The sequence below is a fragment of the Glandiceps talaboti genome, chromosome 18 (assembly GCF_964340395.1).
Source record: "Glandiceps talaboti chromosome 18, keGlaTala1.1, whole genome shotgun sequence".
Taxonomy (NCBI): Eukaryota; Metazoa; Hemichordata; class Enteropneusta; family Spengelidae; genus Glandiceps; species Glandiceps talaboti.
The window spans coordinates 15910347-15934028 of NC_135566.1; the positions used below are offsets into that span (position 1 = coordinate 15910347).

Here is a 23682-nt window from a genome sequence, read left to right on the forward strand (position 1 = left end):
ACTTACAATGTCACTCTAGTGTATATACTATTTTTATCATGCCAGGATACAGGACACTTGCATTCACTTAGATCTTTTTCACTATCATGAGAAAATAAATCATGAAACTGTTAAAGGCGAAGTCATACCTCAGACTTATTTACATCTTTAGTAAACTTGTAGTGATTACTGAAAGTCCAGTCAGACTTATTTCTGTCTTTAGTATTGATTACTGCTATCAACTTAAAGGATAAGTCCAGTCAGACTTATTTCTGCCATTAGTACACTTGTATTGATTACTGCTATCAACTTAAAGGAAAAGTCCAGTCAGACTTATTTCTGCCTTTAGTACACTTGTATTGATTACTGCTATCAACTTAAAGGATAAGTCCAGTCAGACTTATTTCTGCCTTTAGTACACTTGTATTGATTACTGCTATCAACTTAAAGGAAAAGTCCAGTCAGACTTATTTCTGCCTTAAGTACACTTGTTTTGATTACTGCTAGCTATCAACTTAAAGGAAAAGTCCAGTCAGACTTATTTCTGCCTTAAGTACACTTGTTTTGATTACTGCTATCCAGTCAGATTTATTTCTGCACTGAAGATAAAAATAAATCCAACTGGCATTTTCCTTTAACATTAAGCAGAAATACTTCAGTACCAGGATAAGGGAACTAATTGAAGACCACCTAACTTACCTATCAGTATCAAGTTTTTCATCTATTAAGCCTGAAATCTTCTCACAATCTTTCTCTAACATATTCAATGTGTTCTGTATTGTTTGGTTGATAGTCTTCTCAATCTCTTTGCACACCTCTTCAATCTGATTCACACAACGTGTAGTCTGTACAAAAAATTAGAATACAGATTTCAGGTCCACCAACATAGGAATCTCCATGGCAGAAGGTCAAATATTTGAATACACCCACAGAGTAAGAATGACCTTGGTAAATTTCTTAGAAATAGCATGATATTACCCAAGAAAAGACACTGTGATAATGACTTCATTTTGTAGCAAATACTTCTAGTTTCATCTGAGGTGCAAAAGTTGACAAAAGATTCAATTCATTTCTATACTCCTTTGCTGCAGTTTACAAAACTGGTGAATTTATGAATTAATTCGTGAAGAGATCCAGTTCTTGTTTCCACTTCAAATTTGTTTGTATAGCCAGTTGTTACATAAGTGGACAAACGCCAGGATTTTTCAGACTACTAGGGCAGGCGGACCCATGGCATAATACTCTATTCTTATCATCCTTCTAAATTATATCCATCTTTCTTAAATTCTTAAATTCATGGTAAACTAAATTATAACAGATCTATATAGTGTGTTCATTTCATACCCTGACTATTTGCAAATAGCAAACATGACCTTTCAACTTGTAAATTGACAACCTTCTGATTTACAAAGAAAGACCAGGATACGTCTGTACTGGAGCAATCATTACCAACAAACAAACAAACGACTTCTGTATAACTACAAAGTTGATAAATTCCAGAACAAACACAATATAGACAAAATTCCTATCTTTATGAATATTTTTGATTGGAAAATTGAACAGTAGCTGGTTGGTACCCCAAACAAAAAAACAACCAGCATAAGTGTTTCTTTTTAAATGGTGACAAATGTTCAAGGACGAGATTTTATCCTTTCATTTTGTGGAATGACCAGCATCGACTCTACATTCGCTACATGTGAAATGTACACTATTGATAAATTGTGAAAAATTACAATAAAGTTCAGTAATGTTACTTGGAAAATTTCATTTTACACACTTTGTACATCGTAGCTATTATCAGGTTACCGCCTAATGATGCCCAGAGCTCCAAATTTTACATTCTTCTTTTAGAAAGCCCTCATTATTTCTCATTGTACTACGAATTGTAAAGTACCAAACTCGGGAAACAGATTTTTACAAGCTACACTTTAGCTTTTCCCTGTTTTCCGGCCATAGAACTCTCAATTGTATTCTATACAGATGAGTTGCGCAATTTTGCTAGTTTGTCAATTTCTGTATATGTATGGCATACTGTGACAAATTCATTCTTTCTATGGCAAATAAACGAAATAAACAAAATAAAGAACGTTTTTAAGAAGTCCTTTCTTTCATCTGCTGTGAAACGTTCAAACTTGGACTTGGCAAAGAGTAAACGCAATTTTTAATGCTAATGTTCTCAGTCATTTTTTCTGTAGCATAAGCAAGCACTTTTATTTTTTAATTAGCTATATACCTTCATTTTTACATCGGGTAAGTTGTGTCTGTATATATGTCGTGTCTTTCATTGCATTTGATGTTTGCCTGGTGCCAAGACAAATTTCCATGTTTTTATGGACAATAAAGTATATCTAATCTAATCTAATCTAATCTAATATAATATAATATAATCTACTGCATATTAACTACAAAGAGATGAATTAAAAAAAAAATTCAAACTACATGTATTGACAAAATTTATGTTGATTAATATTTGTGATTGGGGCGTTTGAACAGAAGCTAAGTATCCTAACAGATATCACTAGTTGTCATTCTACTCAGAGGCATGATTATACATGATATCCCCTTACTGGTATAGTACGTGTCACATGGGAATGAACATAATGTTGGGTGATCATGCAAATCTGGTTTGTACAATGTATTTGTGAAACGCTATTACATTAATTCTCATCACTGTTCAATAAATCATGATTCATGAAGTCCTGGGAGCTGATTGCTGTAAAAAAAAAGACACAGATAACATTGTGTTGTGATTGTCTGTGTTGTTGGTTGAGATTATACTTAACCTAGAGACAACCAAAAATTTTCATTTGTTGTAGAACTTGTTACTACAAGCAGAGAGCAGCTCAGTTGTGTCTGACATTGAATGTCTAGACATTCTTTGTTTGAGTTTCTGCTCAAACCGCTTTGGACAGACAAAGACCTCATAATTCAATAAAAAAAACGTGGGGATTCTTTCCTGAAATAACAGCTAATTTGCATATTACGTGGGTCAAGTCTAGACGAAATCAAAATCAGCTGAGAGAATGCAGGGCAAAGTGACATTACATGTTCTGTAACACTATGACCGGCTTTCATGAGCTTGTACCATAGTACTGTACTAGGAGTTACATACAGTCTAAAAAGATATTTAACATCATTGTGACATTAATTAATATTACACTTTGAAAATGAAAAAATTTATAACTTGGTATTTTGTGAAAAAATACACAAAATACAGGATTTTGCTTTACTGAAATTTTACAGATGTGAACGAAGAAAGCTTTATTTTAAGAACTGTGTAATATAAATGACACTACAACTTACTGACACAGGCTGAAGTTATCATGTTTTAGACTCCGAGTAAAAAATACTTGTAATACATTAAAACACCTGTTAAAGTTATCTAGTAAGTATAATGTTAATGTCAATGTAGTGGCTTAAACAGCATTTAACATTTCCATCTGGGGGTAGTAATAAAATAGTTGAGTGTATAATAGGGGTTTATTTATTGCCATTTAGTATACATAACACAATTATGCCGTAACACCAGGTTGAGTTTGCATATATCAGCAAGTGATGGTTAAGTACATTTTGTATACATGTATCAGTAAGTTGAATTCTGCAAGTCAATTTTAATCATCAGAAAATGTTACTCAGTGCCCCACCCTCCCCCAACCCCGCATAAATCAGCTCAGATTATGCCTCTTTATGTTATCAGTAAATTAATTGACTGCATGTATTGACATTTTGTACATTGAGTAAAATTGATAATTTTAGATATTTCTAATCAGAACTTCCTCATTTCTAGTGTGGATATATAAGACATTACCTTTCCACTTGTCAGGTTGGGTACATAGATAGTCGGCATGTCGAAACAAGTTTTATTGAGCCCAGGTCGTTTACACAGCTCCTGGACGATCTGCATCATGACACGTTGGCGATCACTCTCATGCCCCGCTTCATCAGCTTTACTGAGGTAGAATCGCATTCGATCACTGTGTTGTTCGTTTAACGACTCAACCAGATTTAGGGTACGCTTACACAAGGCTTGACCAATCGGATCAAAGAATATAAAGATCAGATCAGACCTGTTTCCTGTCGGACAAAATGAAAGGCCCAGTTGTGATTAGGATTTATAATTGAGATGTGAAACACAGTTGTCTGGTAGAGTTATAGAAAAGGTTCAACCAGAACTAAAGAATGATGTCCTATATATGTAATCTTTACCTTAATCTTAATCACTCAGAAGATAACATGAATATGAGAACCTGGGACTGAAACACTGGCCTTTATGTGTAGTCCGTTAGACACTCTTATAATGAGTATTCTGTAATCCTGTACACATGACATGGTGTAAAAATATCAAGTTGCAACTGCAGTGTGTGTTCACTTCATGTGAAGAATGTGTGGTATGTTTTAAGATGAACCTCCCAGGGAGGTCCCCCCCCCTCAAAAAAAAAATAAATAAATAAAAATCACTTGAGTAAAATTACAAGTGATGGCCTTCTCCACCTACAATTTCTACATTTTTATCCCCCTTTAGTTGGGTGGGAGGAAGGGGTGGAGGTGGGGGGGAGGGGTGGATTGTGGGTGGGAGAACTTATACATATCCTGCAAATCATCATATGTATAGTGGTGTCAGGTTCAACGACCTTGTAAAAGTGTGATGACCTTACAATATGATGATCAGACTTGCAAAAAGGTTGATGACCTTGAAAAACAAATATATGAATTTCTACCTTCCAAGCTACAACTGTATCGTAGCCATGTTGTACAGGATTTTAGTTTCAATTAATATTGAATGACTGCATTTCAGTTTAAGTTTGTACATACCGGTAATATTAAACCAGGTCTGGGAACCCCGGTAAAGCAAGAGGAGGGAAATCTTGTACAATTTTAAAAAGCTAATTTCCATACCATATATGGTAGTGTAATTTTGATGGGGAACTCTGGTAAAATGCCAAGAAATGCAGGTAGATTTTACCTGCTTACTGCGTGTCTGTTTTCCTTTTTATAGAATTTGGTTTTTGAAGATGTAAACCATTTCTTCTATGTGACAAAAAATTGAATTTTCAAAAATAATGATTTGCTTGTCGTCTGCTCAGAGTAAGATTTCACTTACCTAGCCATGTTATAGCCCTATCCACATCAAAGGGATATTTCATATCACCATCCACCAAACCAGGCGTATCAACAAATGTTACCAAACTGAATTTCTTCTGTTTAGATGTGGTAACTTCTGTATTTAGATACTCTGTAACACCTTGGTTAGATACGAAATATACAACAAAGGCACAGAAAAAGATAAAATATGTTTTAGCATTTCTACAGATTTGACAAAGAATTTCAACATTTGGGGTTATAATTAGAATCAAGTATATGGTATGCAAACCAATGCAATATTCTCATACAATGTACACATATTAGCCTGAAAGACCCAGGCATTGTTTTTGCTTATATAATGTGCTCCCTCATGACGTGGGGTAGCCAGTAGTTACATAAGCAGACGTATTATGGTTGGACCTTTCAGTCGTGTTGTAACATGGCCACCTAAATCTGTCATCTACAATGGACATTGCACAATGGCTCTCATGGGAAAAAAGAGGGATTACAAGGCAAATTTTCATAGCCTGGAACCCATACTTAATAGTACAGGGCATTAAATTTCACAGCCTGGAACATGTACTTACTACAAGACATTTGATAGCTACACTGTAGCAACCCATACTTGCTACAGGGCATTTCATGGTCTGGAACCCATACTTGCTACAGGGCATTTCATAGTCTGGAACCCATACTTACGGTACTACAGGGCATTCATACCTAGGAACCCATACTTACTATAGGGCATTTCACGACCTGGAACCCATACTTACTACAGGGCATTTCATAGCCTGGAGCCCATAATTACTACAGGGCATTTGATGGTCTGGAACTATACTTACTACAGGGCATTTCATAGCTAAGAACCATATTACTACAGGGCATTTCACAGCCTGGAACCCATAATTACTACAGGGCATTTTGTGGTCTGGAACCCATACTTACTACATGGCATTTCATGTATCATACCAAGAAGCCATTATATAAATTACTAAAGTTCCCAACATGTATATGTAAGACTGGACAGGATGGATTGAAGGTTACCGACTATACGCCTACTATTTTTATCATTATAATTTCAACACATATCACATCGATACAAATAAAATGATGAGCAACATTCCCAGCAGACTTTGACAGTCATATTATTTCATCAAATGGAATAAAAAAGTAGTTATTTACAATGTTATTCGACCTTTTTAGCTATGACGTATAGGTGTCATAACTACAGTTGCCTCACAACACAGGAAGGGAAAAAGAAAGCATTTATTTTTGTGATGTCATCATTACCACGGGCAACCATGCTGTTGCTATGACAAACAGTTCTGGCAACATCTTATCAATTCGGATTGACGTAGACCAAGTAGTCTTTAGGATGAAAAAACCCATTCACCACAATTTCAATGTCTTATTCAATTTCAGACATCACGGCAAAATACTAAACGGTCAATCAAAGCAAATTAAAGGGGTATTGTTGGCATGAAGGTAAGGTAGCAAATGACAAGTTAATCTAAGACTTAACGCTAAAGCCATCACAATTGAAGACAACGCGTTAAAGACAAAACACAGGCAGGTATAGATAAAATCAAACCATGGGGACTTGAACATTTAGGCCACGCAATTAAAACAAAATATATACAGTAAGGGTGCTTCAGCTTATAGTGCAAGGTTAGTAGCTTACGACAATAGCTCTTCACCTGGCAGCTTTGTTGCCATGGAAACAGAGCAACCAAATGAAGAACTACAAACACAAGCTATGGTGCAAACAAGCAGGATGCAAAACTGAGGAGGCAGGCAGGCAGGCAGGCAGGCAGACAAGGTTGGTAGAAATGCTGGCAGCGAAAAAACAGACATGCTGGTTGGATGGCTTATTTGTCTTCAAATATGCATTTTTTTAATGAATAAAAACTCATTAATGATGATGGGGATAATTATGTTAAGATTTGAATTATGGCAGTGACCTTTGAACACCATACGATTTGCATGGCATGAAAAGAATCGGTTCAAGTGATTGATTTTTACATCTTTCTGAAAACAATGGAATGTCAACCTCTGCAAATGGAGAGAAATGATTAGTGTTTTATACAGAGTGATGCTTTTTGTCCAGAATGGTAACTAATGACATGATTCACATTTTATGTTTGATAAGTGTTCTCAAACTCTAAACCAGTGCCATTAGATGAACCATCAAGAATAATGATAAAATATCAATGATACATGTACATTGAACAAATGTGAAAGAATAACTTCAGGTGGTTGACAGTCACAACACTTGTTGAATGGATGAGTTCACAATATGTACCTGAAATTAGAGTTATTTACATACATAAAGATGATAAAAACATTCACATTTTGTTACTGTGCCATGATAGTTGCATGAATGAGTGATCCACGTCTCTGTTCCACAATCAATATGGACATGTGATGGTAGTTATTGACCCACAGCATGAATAATGGTTAACATTTTTGTGTCATGATTGATATTGACCTGTGATCATAGTTATTGACTTGTGATGCTAGATATTGACTTGTGATATTTATGTTATTGACTTGCAGTGATAAATGGCTTGTAATGCTACTTATTGACTTCTGATAGTAGTTATTGACTTATGACCATAGTTATTGACTTGTGATGCTATTATTGACTTGTGATTTTAGACTTATGATGCTAGATATGGACCTGTGATATTTAAGTTATTGACTTGCAATTCTTGTTATTGACTTGCAACATTTGATAAATGACTTGTAATGCTACTTATTGACTTGTGACCATAGTTGTTGACATGTGATGCTGTTATTGACTGGTGATCATAGGTATTAATGTGTAATCATGGTTATTGACTTGTGATGCTGTTATTGACTTGTGAAAATTATTGACTTGTTATCATAATTATTGACTGGAATACCTTAAATGACATGTACGACGATAGTAACAAGTGATATTTACTGAAGAATAACCACAAACTTGAAATTTACAATGACTCTATGAGAGGATGTTGTATTGATTATTCCCTTCTTCACCCAATGAGAGAATCCAGAACAGTTGTAAACTTTTCTGCTACTGTACGAATGATTCACTTGTGCTACCATACAATTATATTACCCACATAAAACAATATATATTGATGGGAAAATGATTATGTTTACTGATATGCTTGCAATGACATCACCCCAATGGTTTATCTGTTGATGTGTGTTAACTCCACTAAACACCCAGATGGTTATGGTGATATATCGCCTCCTGTGATTTGTTTGTTGATATATGTTAACTCCACTGCACACCACTACATCATGCTGCATCTTTAGGCATTAGGATTATCAGCAGGATCTAGTGATGAACAGTATGAGCACAGTTTGGTTACTATGGTTACCCTGGTATCCATGAACTAATGATAACCAGTTCCCATGGTTACATTAATTGGCACCATGACCTGAAGCAGAACAGGTTACCACGGTTATGGTGGTATTCTTGGCCTTTTTGTCGGACAGCTTACCATGGTGTATTCATGACCATCTGATGAGCAGGTTACCATGGTTTCGATGTTATTCAAGACCTTGTGATGTTTAGGTCACCATGGTTATATTGGTATGCGTGATGGATGGATTGGTCAACATGATTTCATCCTCATCATGCTAATGAACTTTCTGTAATGGACAGGTCATCCATGGTCATCATTAAGCTGATGCTTATGAATTTGTGATTCTAAATAAACCCATACCACATGGTGGCATTGTTACTTAATGATCAGCAGTACAATACAAACCACACTGTATGTCTGTCAGATAGCAGTCAACTGGCAACATATTGCTTCAAGTGGGATGGACAGGGCAGTACATTCTTGCTAAACTAATGATGGGCAGCTACACAGTGACTCTGTTGATATTACAATAGGCAGGAAGGTTTGTTCTTGCTACACTGATGGTGTTGATGTTGCAATGGGCAGGATAGTTCATTTTTGCCAAATTGATAGCATTGATGTTGTAGTGGGCAGCATAGTTCACTTTTGCTAACCTCAGATGCTGTTGATGTTAATGGGCAGCATATTTCCATTGCTCCAATGATGCCAATAATATCGTTATAACCAACTTCATACATTCTTACCACTAAAGATGCTGACAATGTTGAAAATGACAAAAATCTGTTGCCACTATGAAGGATAGGCAGTACATACTCTATTGACATCTGATTAGTATAGTGTTGTTACACCTTTCTTCTGGTTGCTGTGGTGGTCAACACACCTATACAATGATACATCTATATGATCAAATGTGATAAGTGACACCTAGACTTAATCTTTTAGATACAGAAATTCATGCCATGCTATCAGCCGGAAGCCTGATAGGGCTTAACAACACGACGTACCTTACAGTCTAACCTACCGTACACTCTGACAGTGACACACATAGACTCTGGCCACACACCATTGCATTTATCAAGTCTACATTGGCATACAAGGACAAGAACCATATGGTCCAAACGGTTTCTTTTACTCTGGTTATTTGATCTTTTACTGAATTTTTTCTATGCTGATTGACCCTAGGACACTCAATCTCACAACACTCGACCAAGCCCTAAAATGTGATTCAAATTTGTCTTTGTTTTTGTATCATCTCACCATTAATCGGCTAATAACATTCACCACCATAAATCCACGTATGTTAACAACAAAAGGTACATGTACAGAAATTGGTGAAATGTAACTCTTAACAAGTCAGTAATACATACATGAACATACATCTCACGGCAAGTATTAAACAACACCTGATGTCATTTCTCAAATACCGTATAAATTTATCACTCAATTACAGGTTAGATGCAGTTGTCAAATTCAGCTTAGATTTCGTTCTCAAAGTAAAGCACCTACATCTAAGAGTAGTGAAGAATTAAGATGCGAGAATAAAAGATGCCACCATTAAAATAATTTCTGAGTATCACCTCTTAAAAACTTTTTAGACAGGCTTTGACCTGGCAGAAATGACCTCTGACCTTGCTCCACTCCACGTAGCAGCTGTTGACAATTGAAAGATGTGACAATAGCTTGCAGCGTGAAGTGTAGCAATGCAAGGCATTGTGGGTATCACACTGGTATACAAAGAAATCAAATGATCAAGAGTGATATAAAGTCAATATATTTGTACATCATATCTACAAGACTAAGCTTTGTATTAACTACCGGTACTCCGAGAATGTTTTTGGAAGATTATTAAAACTTTCAGACATAATTACAGACAAGATAACATGATATAAAATTTTACGAAGAAGTCAATGGTTTGAGTTTGATTTCATGTAGGAAAACTGCAGTCAGAATATCACAGATGGTGATAATACAAAATCTTATTCTGGTATCTGCATTAATTTCTTCTACAGACCAACAAAAAATCTTCACCTAAAACTTATCCCAATACCATCCAATAATTTTGTGATTCCAAAAAAAAAATTATATTGGAATTATCAAGACATGGACATTGAACATTGATGACGTAATAGGATATTAAAATGAGACATACATGTATGTGGGCATCTGCATAGAACCATTGTCTGCATGTACTAATTTTTTGCTTCCGTTTTCTCAAATGCCAGACACAGCTTTTAGTCACTTAATACTTAGAACAAGACACCTTGTAAATTCTATTTTGCTGGTGGTGTCTACAAAATTTACTATTATAGTTCCTGACATTATATATATCACACATTATACATATCATTTCTTAAGTTCTGTTTGATTTCAGATTAATGTCACTTTGTTACATTTTTTAAAAATGTTATTTAAAAATGTTATTAAATAATTGATCTAGCACTTTCTCTTTTTAAAAAAATGAAATACATCGCAGCATTTTCATGGATATCGTTTCATATTCAGTTGAATCTTATCCTTGAAACGTACACTGATGTTGAATTACTACTCATCACGTGGGCAGGATGTGAAACATACACAGCTACGCTACATGTTGCAATGGTCAGGTAAGAAATTGACAACTAGATCACGATCAAGCCGATAGTTCTCTCTCTGTTAATATTTTAAGTGTAACTACCGATACTAAATTGATAATAATAATAATAGTGTTAATAATGTTTGTTTTATATAACGCTTTCCCACTCTGTGCTCAAATCACTTTACAATTATTACCCCTGGCATGGATCTACAGCGGCACAACAGCCCTTTTACTTCCATAAAATCTATTGCAGCCTATATATGCATACGTTTAAAGCATTCACATCACAATATCTATCCTAAAAGGTCGCCAATTATAATAGCTGGGTTGACTGATGCACAATGGTGGTTCAAATCTTGCCCAAGGACTTTAGCCATTCAGAAACAAATGGCAGCAATGGGGCTCAAATGTGCAACCTGCAGATTCCAAGCTGACCACTCTAATCACTCTAACCATCACGACCCCATATTATATAGAACATCATGACCCACACAGCTCCTTGTGAAATGCTACAAAAGTTGCACTTTTACAATTGCCTATAACTGTACACTTTATTCATTGAAACCTTAGACATAGCTAATTAAACCATAGACCCTACACCAACTTGGTGTAGGGTCTATGATTAAACTACATACGGTGACATATGAGATTTGACCTCTCAGCATGCAGTATGTCTCGATAAATTCATACCTAGGAGATATCTAATTTACCAATAGGCAAAAATATATATCATTAAAAGGCTACATTAGACTTCACCTAAGGCCTACGAAAACAACTTCCCAAATCATGTTCAACGGAGATACAGCTGTCTGTAGAACAGATACCTAGACTGTCTTCCTGCAAGAAAAAATGCTCTTCAAGTCGGAAAAATCCCTTCACCTTCTTAATCTCTTAAACTAAATTTTAAAGACTTACCTTCAATATCAGAAAGTTCTTTGAAGTGGGGGTAAAGATGGAGGGTTGCATTGCCCTGTGAAGTGAACAGATAAGTATAAACTACAAGAAACAAAAACATTTATATTTAATTTCTGACCTTTTTATTCTACCATTTTTTAAAATGTTGTTTTCAAACTTGCGAGATTAACTAAAATGCATTTCAGGTCTGATGTTCAGAATTAGGTTTATAATTTAAGTATCAATGTCTTCAGTGATTTCTGAGGGTGTACTGTAACAATCAAAAATTCATATCCCCTCAAAGTCGTCTTCTCTCTTTTTGCTTCTTTTGGAAAATCACTAAATCTCCTTTCAACCTCTTTACTCTGTTGAAACCTTATATTTTATAAAACCATCATTTATGACAGAGTATTGAATTTACATATAATCACACTTCAACTAAGTGTCGTTATAAACTTTACATATAATGACACATGGCCTTGAATTGAGAAAATGTCTAATGGTACATTCAAAATACATGCCCTAATACAAGCAAAACACTGCTTTATTTGGCACATAACAATTTAGAACAAAGAATAATTTTGTTACAGATGTATATCTTGTATGGTTGGGAAACAGAACAACCCCGGGATGTACAATTTTCTAGAAACAGAGCCCGGAGATATAATGAAGTAAAAAAAATAAGAGACACATGGCTAATAGAGACAGAACAAAGGATCTATATATCTAATATCTAACATAATTGGACATAGGATAGACAACTAATAATATGCATAGAAACAATAGCACACAGAATTAACAACAGACACAAGCTAGCAGATAAAACAAATGAAAATACAACTAACAGACACATGGTCAATAGATAGAATGAAGGATAAACTAACAGACATATGGCAAAGAGTCAGAAAAAGGATAGACAACAGACACAGGCCAAGAAATAGAACAAAGCATGGACAACAGACACAAGCCAGGATATAGAACAAAGGGTAGTCAACAGACAAAGGCCAGTCAACAGACAAAGGCCAGGATATAGAACAAAGGATGGACAACAGACACAGGCCAGGATATAGAACAAAGGATAGACAACAGACACAGGCCAGGATATAGAACAAAGGATAGACAATAGATACAGGCCAGGAAATAGAACAAAGGGTGGTCAACAGACACAGGCCAAGAAATAGAACAAAGGATGGACAACAGACACAGGCCAGGATATAGAACAAAGGATGGACAATAGATACAGGCCAGGATATAGAACAAAGGGTGGTCAACAGACACAGGCCAGGATATAGAACAAAGGATACAGGCCAAGAAATAGAACAAAGGGTAGTCAACAGACACAGGCCAAGATATAGAACAAAGGATACAGGCCAACAAATAGAACAAAGGATAGACAACAGACACAGCCCAAGATATAGAACAAAGGATACAGGCCAAAAAATATAGAACAAAGGGTGATCAACAGACACAGGCCAGGATATAGAACAAAGGATAGACAATAGATACAGGCCAAGATATAGAACAAAGGGTGGTCAACAGATACAGACCGGGATATAGAACAAAGGATAGACAACAGACACAGGCCGGGATATAGAACAAAGGATAGACAACATACACATAGCCACAAGACATAACACATGTTCACACAACTTAATGCAATCAGACACTGCAATAAACCAAGTCATAAATCAATAGCCAGACTTGATGCAGACGGGTACTTGATGGGATCATTTGTATTAATGTGCTACTTACAGGTCATTATGTATGACATCATTATGATCACAGAAACCCAGAAGAACACAGACACAAAACAATCAGATAAAGAAAATCACATTACACTGAATATAACAATAAGGCAACTTTATTTCAATTCAAGACTAGATTTATTCACAGATAGGAGACTGACTATCTGATAGACATGGAAATAAACAAAATCTCTCTAAAAGTAATGGTTCTAGGCAGGAAATAACTCCCTCTAGTCTAAATCTTACCGTGAGTGATTCTCGTTTCCTCCCACTTGTAACAAAGGTAAAACCTTGTGTTTCGATGGCCACACCAGTTCTCTGGACATGTTCTTCTATGTACCTGACAATACAAAATAAGAGAATTTTTATTAAAACAATTTTCACAAACATCAGTTTGGAGTAAATGAAACAACAAAATATATATATGTGTATAATATACATTTTAAACAGTATGATTTTGTTATTCATAAAATTTGACGTTGTTTTCGGGAAAACTTACCACTTCTACCCACAAAAAAATTGTCTCAGCAATTTTATACAAACAAGGAAATTGGTCTGGGAACTAAGTCTCACAAGAAATGCAAGTTTTCACCACCAGTAAATGAATACAACACAAATTTACTGCAGATTATATAAACATAGGCATAAATTGTACCCTTTTTGATATGATGTCATAATCCTGTTTCATTGGTATAACTGTTAATTAATATTCAGTTCATTTTCCGTAAACGTTTACATTTTCTAATTAACATGTACACTTTCTATTAGTGAATTAATGTTATATTTGATTTACATATCAATAGCTAATATACCCATTCATCAATTTAGCCTTTTGTCAAAATATACACCAACAGATTTGTATTATTACAGTAATAAAAGACAGTTAGTGACGAGTTATCATTACTACGATCATCTCCACTCCCTACGTCTAGTCAAATCTGTGCTACCCCTGACAGTGTTCATATAAATATAATGTTATAACATCCCTACAGGACTTAATAGTCAAAACTGCTGTACTAATTGAATATTAATGAGCAACTCTCTGAAGGAAGTAAACCAATTACAACTACCTGTCAATTTGTGATGGATTACTACTGACATTTGCCATTTACCCTTTGCCCAGCATGGGGTTAAGCCAGATTAACGGTAAAACGTTTGACTTTGACTAGACCTAGTGAGTGGAGATCATCGTGGAAATCGTAACTCGTATCCTGTAGGAACTAGACTAAGTGACTGACTACTTCCAGTTTGCAGCATCAAGCCATTAAAAATTTCCCTGTGTACCACTCAATATCACAGGATTTCAGAGAACAATTCGTTTACCTTTATATACTGGTATCAGCTGTGCTTGTTATCAGATATCGAAATAATTGAATCATTTTTATCATAGACTATCGTCACAGCTGATGTACAGCTTAGTATATCTGACACAGTTATCACTGTATAAACAGTATTCTTGTTAATCTAAACCCACTGGAAATCACTATTCATGAATGATAGTCTAGCAGAGGAAGCAATTGGGACTTGGTTCCTGTCTATCTGTGAAAAATTGTACAAAAACCCAGAACCTATCAATGCACACTGTCTCATATCATTGAATTAGCAGGTCCAGCCAGTCAAAACATTGGCAATCATTTCCCTGATTACTTTCTTGCTTTGACTACAATACATATAGTCCCTACTTGGATGACTAAAAGTCCTTAAACTTCCATAATTTCTAAAGGCCATCTTTATGTGTATGCTCAACGTACATTCAATATGGCAGCATACGCCCACATAATAATATGTAAGGAGAAACATATGAAAGTGCTGATTGATTCATGACATTTGGTCATCTGCGTAGGGACTTTTGTAGTCAAGGAAACGTCAAATAAGTAGAGAGTTGACCACTTGATAATATTTGACAGCTGGGCATGTTGATTTTTTGTCATTTCCATCCCTGCACTGTGTGAGTGTGAGGTTCTACAATGCTAGTTTTGTGCACAGTTCTTCACAGGATGTACAGTGTAAGGGGGGGGGGGGGGGGGGGGGGGGAGACGAGAATAGAGCTCAGACTTACTCCACCTGCAAGTAGACATACCAAGTTTGATTTGCAAACTATAGTTGTGGTTTTTACAATCATTCAGTCTGATTTTAAACAACTTTTTCAAAATTGAAATATTTCCCCCAAAAAAATTCTGACAGAAAGAATGATAAAGAAAGTAAGCAGATGTTTCATAACATCTGTCTCGTTCCAAAACTCACGGCGCTTCTTAATTTATATAATTATGCACCACTGGTAACTGCCTAAATCCCTCCAAGAATATGTCCCTTAGTACATTAATTTCCCACATGTCAGAATTAAAGCACACAGGAGGCATTGCTACTAAATTTACTAAGTTATGATCGAATGCTGATTTTTTCTTACATTTGACTTACTTGTGCTAACAGGTGGAGGCATTAATAGTGATATTACCACCTATTAAATATTCATCATATGCAAATAATAAAATGTAATTTGCATACCTGCCCTATCTGTCTTGTCTTGTGTTAACCCCCTACCGCCTGGCTATTGTAAATGAAGTCCAATGCATATAAAATTTTGAACTGTCTAGTTATCAGGTTAATAACTAATCACAACGTTTTGTTACTTACTCAACATAAGTTTGCATCTATCAGTAATTTAACTACAAAACTGTTACATGTAATTTCTTGATAAATTTGCATACATTGGTATACCAGTAGACAAACAGTGTATATATGCTAATTATCTCTACAGGCAGATAACCACCAACATTACATAACCTACATACATATAGCAGGGAGTATTGTCTTCCTGCCCACTACCCATTTACCATGAGTACTTGTACTGTGGGGTGGGGGCCAGTTTGAAGTTTAAAAAAGAAGTGTCCATCTGATTTAAAGTACATCAAATTTTGTATTTGAACTATATTAATAGTCATTAACAATTTAGTGGCAGGTACCACATTTTCAAGTTGTTTTCCACTGACAGAGATTAAAACCTTCAATAAGGCTTTCTTTCATAATGTGTATGCTAATCTGGGTACTAGATAAAAAATTGTGTGGCTTGGACTCCTGTTCTGATCATATACTGTGTTTTAAATTGATACTTAAATGCCACTGTAATGTTGAGCCTCCATCATCATTAGATGTACAATTATCATCATTATCACGGAGACTGGGCTTTTAAGTGTTGCCTCAAGCATGATGGCTATATCAAATGACACACATACAGATTGCAACATTTCAAATCATCACCATTCAGTGGTCAGCAGTTTCTATACAATACCATATACCAGCTGATATCTGGAATATTGCTAGGTGTACATTGATAACTGAAATATCGATAAGTGTACTTACCAGTCGATACCTGATATACTGATTCGTGTACTTATCAGTTGATAACCAGAATATAGATAAGTGTGTTCATTAGTTAACTGGAATATTGATAAGTGTACTTACCAATTGATAACTGGAATATTGATAAGCGTACTTACCAATTGATAACTGGAATATTGATCGGTGTACTTACTAATTGATAACTGGAATATTGATGTGTACTTACCAACTGATAACTGGAATATTAATAAGTGTACTTACCAATTGATAAATGAACTCTTGCCAGCAGAATGGTTACCTATCAATAACACAGAAATCTTTTTCCTTGGTGCAAGAAGATTGAGGCCTAGTTTTCTTGCAATCTGTATGAGACCTGAAACGGAACAGAAAACGTCTTTAATATACAGAAGATTTGGTTATAGAGAAAATATTTGGCTTAGAACAAATTCCTGTTTGTTTTGGACCACTCTTGACACACACAAGTCTGAGTCTTATCTGAATTAAAATCTGTGGCATTTCACTGAACCTCAGCCAACAATAGAAAACGAAAACCCACATAGATACTTATAAGCTTAATACGCTGCAATTACAGTCCTAAGGTGGTTTATGAAATTCCCTTTTTGTAAACAATTCTTGTGCACACTACGGAGTTCACTTTGAAGTCATCAATAGGGATAGTGGAAAGTAGTAGTATCGCTACATTATTCTACTTCAACAAGCTTCAAATCATTAATTTAGAAGTTAATTTTCCAGTCATATACCTTGATGATGACATTTTGGATTTTTAATACATGAAACAATTTTATCATGGCTTCCTACTTGAAAAATCAGTGTGAACCAAAATATTCCAAGTCCTTTTTTTGTAACTCTGAGTCAGTAAATTGAAAAAGCATAACAAATGTGCAAAATGTTTATTAGTGTACGTACAATAACCAACTTTTTACACCATTTTTTAGCTTTTTGCAATTTATTGAGTTACAAACACGGACTTAGTAAATGTTGTTTCACATTAATTTTTCAAGTAGGAAGCCATGATAAAATTGTTTCATAAATAAAAAAATCCAAAATAAATACCTAATCCTTATCCATACGGTCACTTTAAATTACAGTATAACAATTTACATGCAGTTCTTCCATAGAATTCAGTTAAATGTGAACTGTGATGGTAAATGCATCATACTACAGGTAATTGATGCAAAGAATAGTATTATCTAAATGTCAACCAGAATAAAGTTAAAGAGTTGATGATACTCAGACTGATAATTTATGACTGTCTGTCTAGTCAGGTAAAAGAGTCTCCAGTATGAATCATCCTACTGTCTGTTCTCATATATCATCTTTCTTCTCCCCCCCCCCCCCCCCACACACACACCCATCAACCATCTTTCCGACAATTGATCTCATGTTCCCTCCCATTCTCAGTGATCTTTACAAGTCGTTCTCCCCTTCCATTTCCTCCTCACTTTATGAAATAGTTGTTGTCTCTCCCTTCTCTTTTGTCCCTAACCCCAACCATCTTACATCAAATAGTTGCCATTTACCTCAACACGCTCCCCTATTCTGACCTGATATATCTTTAAAATATAATTCTTCTCCCCATCCTTCCCACACTTAATGTGTAATCATTACCAAATACCGATAGTTGTCCCTATTTCCCCCTTCCTTCTCCATAACTGTGTCTGTCTTTTTAAGATAACCTTCATCCATTGAAACTATACTGTCTTCCTAATGTCCCCCCTTCCACAATTTGGCTATCGTCAACAGCAGGTTGCCTCAACCTAAAGCTCCAGCCCTCCCCGTATTTTATCCAGCCTATATTCCTGCCCCTTTGCAGTTCCCGTCTTCCCGCTTCCCCCATTGCCCTCCCCATCATCAATCCAAGATACACTCCTATAACAAGCAAATAAGTAGAAATATCCGCAAATTAGAAATTTCACTAAATTGCAAGTTGCAATCATTCTATACCTAAAAATGTGAAAAGAAACATGCATATTAAAAGGAATGTACTTAGTAGATAGCATTATCTGTGAGCTTGTTATCCATAATGTATCTGGTTACCACGTGGACGGATAAACTCTTATCTGAAGATCACAAAGCTCTTCAGAGAAGTAATTACACCTATGGTCTAAAATGTTCCTTTTTTTACATTTAACAATTCAAATATTTAAAGCTACAATGCAGGCTAAAAAAAATACAAATAATTTAACACAAACACAGGTTTGCAAATAATATTAAAGCAACAACAAAGACACTGATAACCAGACGCATCTCTCAGACAATGGCAACGCCCATATCCCATGATGCATTACGCTTCAGTTCTGGTAGACAAAATTCAAGCAGATTTTGAAGAAATGACCTGTCTTTTTTCTTCTAAGTTTACATCAAATAACTAACAAATAGACTGACTATCTCTAGAGGTGTCTGTAGAATAAAAGGAGCCATTTTTTAGTTGATTTTAGAGCCATGACTGTATCAGACACTGTGACCTTCTGTTCTTGCTACCCCAGACAGGATTACTTCACCAAGCAAGGTCACATGTCTGTTGCCAGTTTATCACCAAAAAAAAGATAGCTAAAGATGTCCACTGTAATTCCTAAATATTTTGGCATAAAATACTTTAAACGAAATAAAAGCAGACAACTTCAAAATACTCTAGATTTCAAGAAATGCTTGTTAAAACTGAGCACTTCTGTGCTGGTCACAACCCAAGGACAGTACTTATCAGGAAGCAGACTCCATTCCTTACATTTTTGATACACTACAGGTCAATATTTGAACATTATACACTTTCTCTTCTGTACATACACTACACATGATAAATAATACTTAATAATACACCATCAAAAAGAGACAAAACAGCTAAGTCAGAAATCAATATCTGTCCCTCCACTAGACAGCTTTAAGCCTATTAGCACACCCTGTGTAAACCTAAAGGTATAAAAAGTTCCTATTTTTTTTGGCCAGGACCACTGTAATTAATCCCCATTTTGTTTCCTATCTTCAAATTGTTCAAAAAAAAGTTTCATTTAGATTATCTAGTTCATGCTAAGGTAGATTTAAAGGAGCTCTAAAAATCAATTGGAAATGTCGTTTAACATATAACTGTTCAGCAGTGGATTTGCAGATCCAAAGCAAACAATGATAGCTAACACAATGGTATATGCATGTATGAACAGTACAAAGCAGAATTGTAAAAGGAAAATGAGAAGTCAAAAAAAAAATTACTTGTACATTTAAGAGAGCAGCATCTTACCCCATGTCCAGAAGAGATCTGTATCCACAGTGTGTATGCATTACACACCTTGCCTTCGTTTCATATCTACTGTCTGAGGCAGAATGCATTGCTCTCACGACATATTTTTTTGTAATTGGCGTGGGTGATTACGTAACCACTGATGAAAGGAGACAGACAGACACTTTGTCCTTGCTTTTAACTGCACACAAAGCTACAGAGTTTCAGAGCTGATCACACAGCACAAGAACACTTTCAAAATTTGTCAACCTTTCCCAGCACAGTATTTTGTGAAAATGAAATTGAACTTGACCGTGTTGCATTCTACCTATCAACCACTAACAGACTGAGTTTGATAACAGAGTATAGGGTGAACGACCTGCAGGCCAAGGTACAAAGACGCCAAGCGGTTGGGATTGATTCATTTCACAGACAGGGGGTGAGGTGTTCCAATATTTGAATATGTTACGTATTGATTTTCATGAGTGTCTTTGTTTTATGACAACCTGAAGACGATAGTTTTGGATTGACAGATATATAAAAAACTGGGATCTGTCCTGTCAACCAATTGTGTTCGTCATATGGGAATAAAATTTAAAAGAGTCTGATATCAGCTAATTCAAAAATAATGAAATCACAAAATAAAAAGAATAATCACTTTTAATGATTGCACAGTTTCTAATACAATCAAGATGACAAGCAACAATTAAAATATACAATTAGACATTTAAATGATATTCTTTCATTTGTGCATCTCTGCAATAATTCAGAATTGATAACCATGCTATACCCCCTGTACAGTAATTGGACATTCCTGCGATATATCTGTAACACTGTACCAACAGGTGAGTATTAAACAAATTTATTTTAAGCCAAAAAAAAAAAAAAAGAATTGTTTCTGGTCAGTGTGCACATCACTTAAAATACCATCGTGTGGATCTTCTTCTTTTTTGTATTTGTCCAGCCCATGCAGTCTAGACTGCAGATCCTGGGGGAAAACACAAAAATAACCCTCCCTACATTTATTGCTGCTTCAGTGAAGACAACTGCAGAGCCAATCATGAACAAGCAAATTACATCTGCCCCACATACACAATTGCTTATTTGTTCGAAAGTACTAAATAAAAAGAACAGTAACTGCCACAAATAGTAGACTGAGTGACAGGCTTGTAAAAAAAATAAATAAAAAAAATAAAAAAATCACATTTTGACCCTGTGCAAGAACAATGTATCTAACAATGTCCATTAATCATTAATTACCATGGTAACAAACTACTACACATAAATGTACACTACAAGTCAACAGAATAAATCAATAAATATGCAGGCACTCAAAATAATTTAGAAATGAGTATATACTAGGTAAAAGACCCAGAAATGTACATCATAAATTATGCATTATGCATTTTCAGATTACATATCAAGATATTATTAATACTAACAGTTACATATGTACTATCTTACATAATATGACTAACTGTACTAAAGATCAAAGATTGTCACAGATGTATGTATGGCGTTTAACATATAACATGTATGTATGTGTGTATGTATGTATAGCAGTACGTACGTACGTACGTACGTACGTACGTACATACGTACGTATGTATGTATGTATGTATGTATGTATGTATGTATGTATGTACATATGTGTGTATGTGTGTATGCCTTTATGTGTGTATGTGTGCACTAATATATGCATGCATGTGCGTGTATATGTATGTATGTAGGTATGTAGGTATGTAGGTATGTGTGTATGTGTGTATGCATGTATGTATGTATGTATGTATGTATGTATGTATGTGTGTGTGTGTGTAGGTATGTACATACGTACGTATGTACATACATACTGTTCATACATACATACATACATACACACACATACATACGTACGTACGTACATATGTATGTACGTACGTACACACACACACATACATACACATACATACGTACGTACGTACGTACATGCGTACGCACGTGTATGTATGTATGTATGTATGTGTGTGTGTATATGTATGTACGTACGTACGTACGTATGTATGTATGTATGTACGTACGTACGTATGTATGTATGTGTGTATGTATGTATGTATGTATGTATGTATGAACAGTATGTATGTATGTATATGTATGTATGTATGTATGTGTGTGTATGTATGTATGTATGTATGTATGTATGTATGTATGTATGTATGTATGTATGTATGTATGTATGTATGTATGTGTGTGTGTGTACGTACATACGCACATACTATCTTGTCTGCTATCTACATTCTATATGCACTGCTAATTACATGCAACTTGGTCTATAATTTCCATTCAATTGCATTGTTTGCCCAGGAAATACAGCACAGTGAAAGGTGACAAGAGTAAATTGGTTGCCATGTATAATGTATAATGTCTATCAACTAGGTGTCAATATATGAAAATATCATCCAAGTCATCAGCCAATCACCAACAACTTTTTAAGGAAGTTATTTTTGTGGAGATTGATTCTCTGTTAATAATTTATTATCATTTATTTCAAAAGTTTTAATGATATGTGTCAATGTAAGTAGCCAATCTACATGGCTGTGAGTCTACTACGCTTGTTATTAGAGGTTTGGGATGACATTTTTCCAGTAAGAACTTAACCAAAGAAATTGGGCAAACATTACGCTTTTAGTATCACTATGTTTAAAGCTGCATGTATCACTATCAGTCAATACCTATTGCAGATACATCATATTGTCATTCAAATGTATCTTCACAAAATTTAGGGCCAGAAAAAAGTAGAAGGTTCATGATCTATAATACATTCTACTTTCAACAATGTGTCTGAGTAGGTGCATTGACTGGGTGTGTATCAGTACATTGATATAGATACGGTGACTTCTGTTATCTGGCTCTGATCCAGCTTTACAATTTGAATATCCAGGTTTTTAATAAAGGTCCATGGCCATGTCATGCAAGCAATTTGTTCTAACTGTCAATACTTTTCAAAATGGCACAGACAAAAATATCAATTTTGAGTAAGGTCGATCATTGTGCTATATAAATACCACTATCGATTGCTTACAACAATTTAGTGAGAAAAGACATTTCAATAAACTATTTCATCTGGAAATTAAGAACTGCTACCCAGGATAAGTTCAGACACAAAGTGACACATGAAGTCTCACATTTTTGGGGGGTTTATCACCTGGATGAAAATTTGAATATAATTTCTTTCCAACCAGCAAGCAACCTACCAGCCAACCAACCAACCAACCAACCAACCAAGCCATTATACCTTGATAGTCTTAAGTTATGACAAGTTAAAATCATTTTTCCCAGCCCTTCAATGCAATCATTGCAAACAAGTTGACACTTGCAAAAAGCACCACACATATCAATTATACTGGTACATATACAAGTCTGGATACACTATAGTACATAACAGAGTACACTCTATGGTTCAAAGTCCATACCATTATTCTATGTAAAACTTACATCCCC

General features: G+C 35.2%; 1 protein-coding gene across 1 annotated transcript in view; it reads right to left on the bottom strand.

Moving 5' to 3' along the window:
* Positions 1-23682, bottom strand: part of LOC144449060 (uncharacterized) — a 50045-nt gene that overhangs the window by 5560 nt on the left and 20803 nt on the right. The window contains exons 2-7 of the mRNA XM_078139472.1: positions 17235-17346; positions 13881-13974; positions 11911-11965; positions 5081-5221; positions 3788-4053; positions 679-824 (exon numbers count right to left, since the gene is read on the bottom strand). Coding sequence (XP_077995598.1) covers positions 679-824; positions 3788-4053; positions 5081-5221; positions 11911-11965; positions 13881-13974; positions 17235-17346 — 814 coding nt within the window. The remainder of the gene's footprint in view (positions 1-678; positions 825-3787; positions 4054-5080; positions 5222-11910; positions 11966-13880; positions 13975-17234; positions 17347-23682) is intronic.